At 50.3% G+C, this 1,081-nt stretch overlaps 1 protein-coding gene across 1 annotated transcript in view; it reads right to left on the bottom strand.

The window, feature by feature from the left end:
* The window catches only part of LOC116686705 (uncharacterized), a 14,013-nt gene that overhangs the window by 3,916 nt on the left and 9,016 nt on the right, over nucleotides 1-1,081 (bottom strand). The window contains 1 exon segment of the mRNA XM_032511729.1: nucleotides 615-1,081. Coding sequence (XP_032367620.1) covers nucleotides 615-1,081 — 467 coding nt within the window.

Raw genomic sequence — 1,081 nt, 5'->3', positions numbered from 1 at the left:
TGTGTGTGTGTGTGTGTGTGTGTGTGTGTACAGGTTGATGTGTGAGTGATAAGCCGCTCTGATCACTCTGTTTGTTATCTGGGTGTCTCTGCTGACGCTGCACCCAGAGAAACACACACACACACACAATGTCTCACTGTCCCGAGTGGAGACAAAGACACGACGGCAGCAAACAGCTGTTAAAAAGAAGTCTGACGTGGAATAATAACGCTGAACGCTACGAAGCTTTACGACACATTTAGAGACCCTGAGCCAGTTGGCACAATAAATACAGAGTCCACATTAAACAGTGGTCCTGCTGTGGGTTACCTGGGCTCTTTAATAAATGTCTCTGCTCAAAAAGCAAAATTACAACACTTCATTTCAGAAAAATATAATAAGAATTACAAATTTCAACATTAGGGCCTAATTATCTCTTCACACATTGCTCTAGGACGAATGTGGCTCCACTCTACAGAAAGCTGAGTTGGTTCTGAACATTTTAATATGAAACACATGGGGATCAGGTCTATGCAAATACCCTAAAAAGGAGACTTGGATGCCCTAGACCTCAGAGGGTTTTGATGATCCCTGCATGCTGAGTGGGTGTCCAGGTGTTGTCCATGCTGCGTTACCTTTCAGAAACAGCTGGTAGATCTCGTCCCCGCTCAGGTCGCTGTGGATGTCCACCTTGAAGCCCAGCTTGCTGAGGGTGCGGTGGAGAGTCTTGGTGTCCTTGTCGGCCCCGGGTCTCCTCCCCAGACTCACCCCGGGGACAAACTGTCCCACAGACACCAGCACGGCCCGGTTCCACTCCCCGCTGTCCTCCACCCGGCCTTTCCACCGCTGCATCCTGCTTCTGCTGCTCGCTGGGTGGCAGATAGTGCCTGGGTGGACGGTATGTGTGTCTCTGACAGAGGTTGGGTCTCTGTCTCTCTGTGCCTCTGTCTCTGTGTGACTCTCTCTGTCTCTGTGTGTCTCTGTGTCTCTCTGTCTCTGTATGTCTCTGTCTCTCTGTGTATCTGTCTCTGTGTGACTCTCTGTGTCTCTGTGTGTCTCTGCAGACCAACCCCTCCCAGCACAGCTGTGAACCTGCAGACAC

The sequence above is a fragment of the Etheostoma spectabile genome, unplaced genomic scaffold (assembly GCF_008692095.1).
Source record: "Etheostoma spectabile isolate EspeVRDwgs_2016 unplaced genomic scaffold, UIUC_Espe_1.0 scaffold453, whole genome shotgun sequence".
NCBI lineage: Eukaryota > Metazoa > Chordata > Actinopteri > Perciformes > Percidae > Etheostoma > Etheostoma spectabile.
This window is presented reverse-complemented; position numbering and strand designations above follow the sequence as displayed.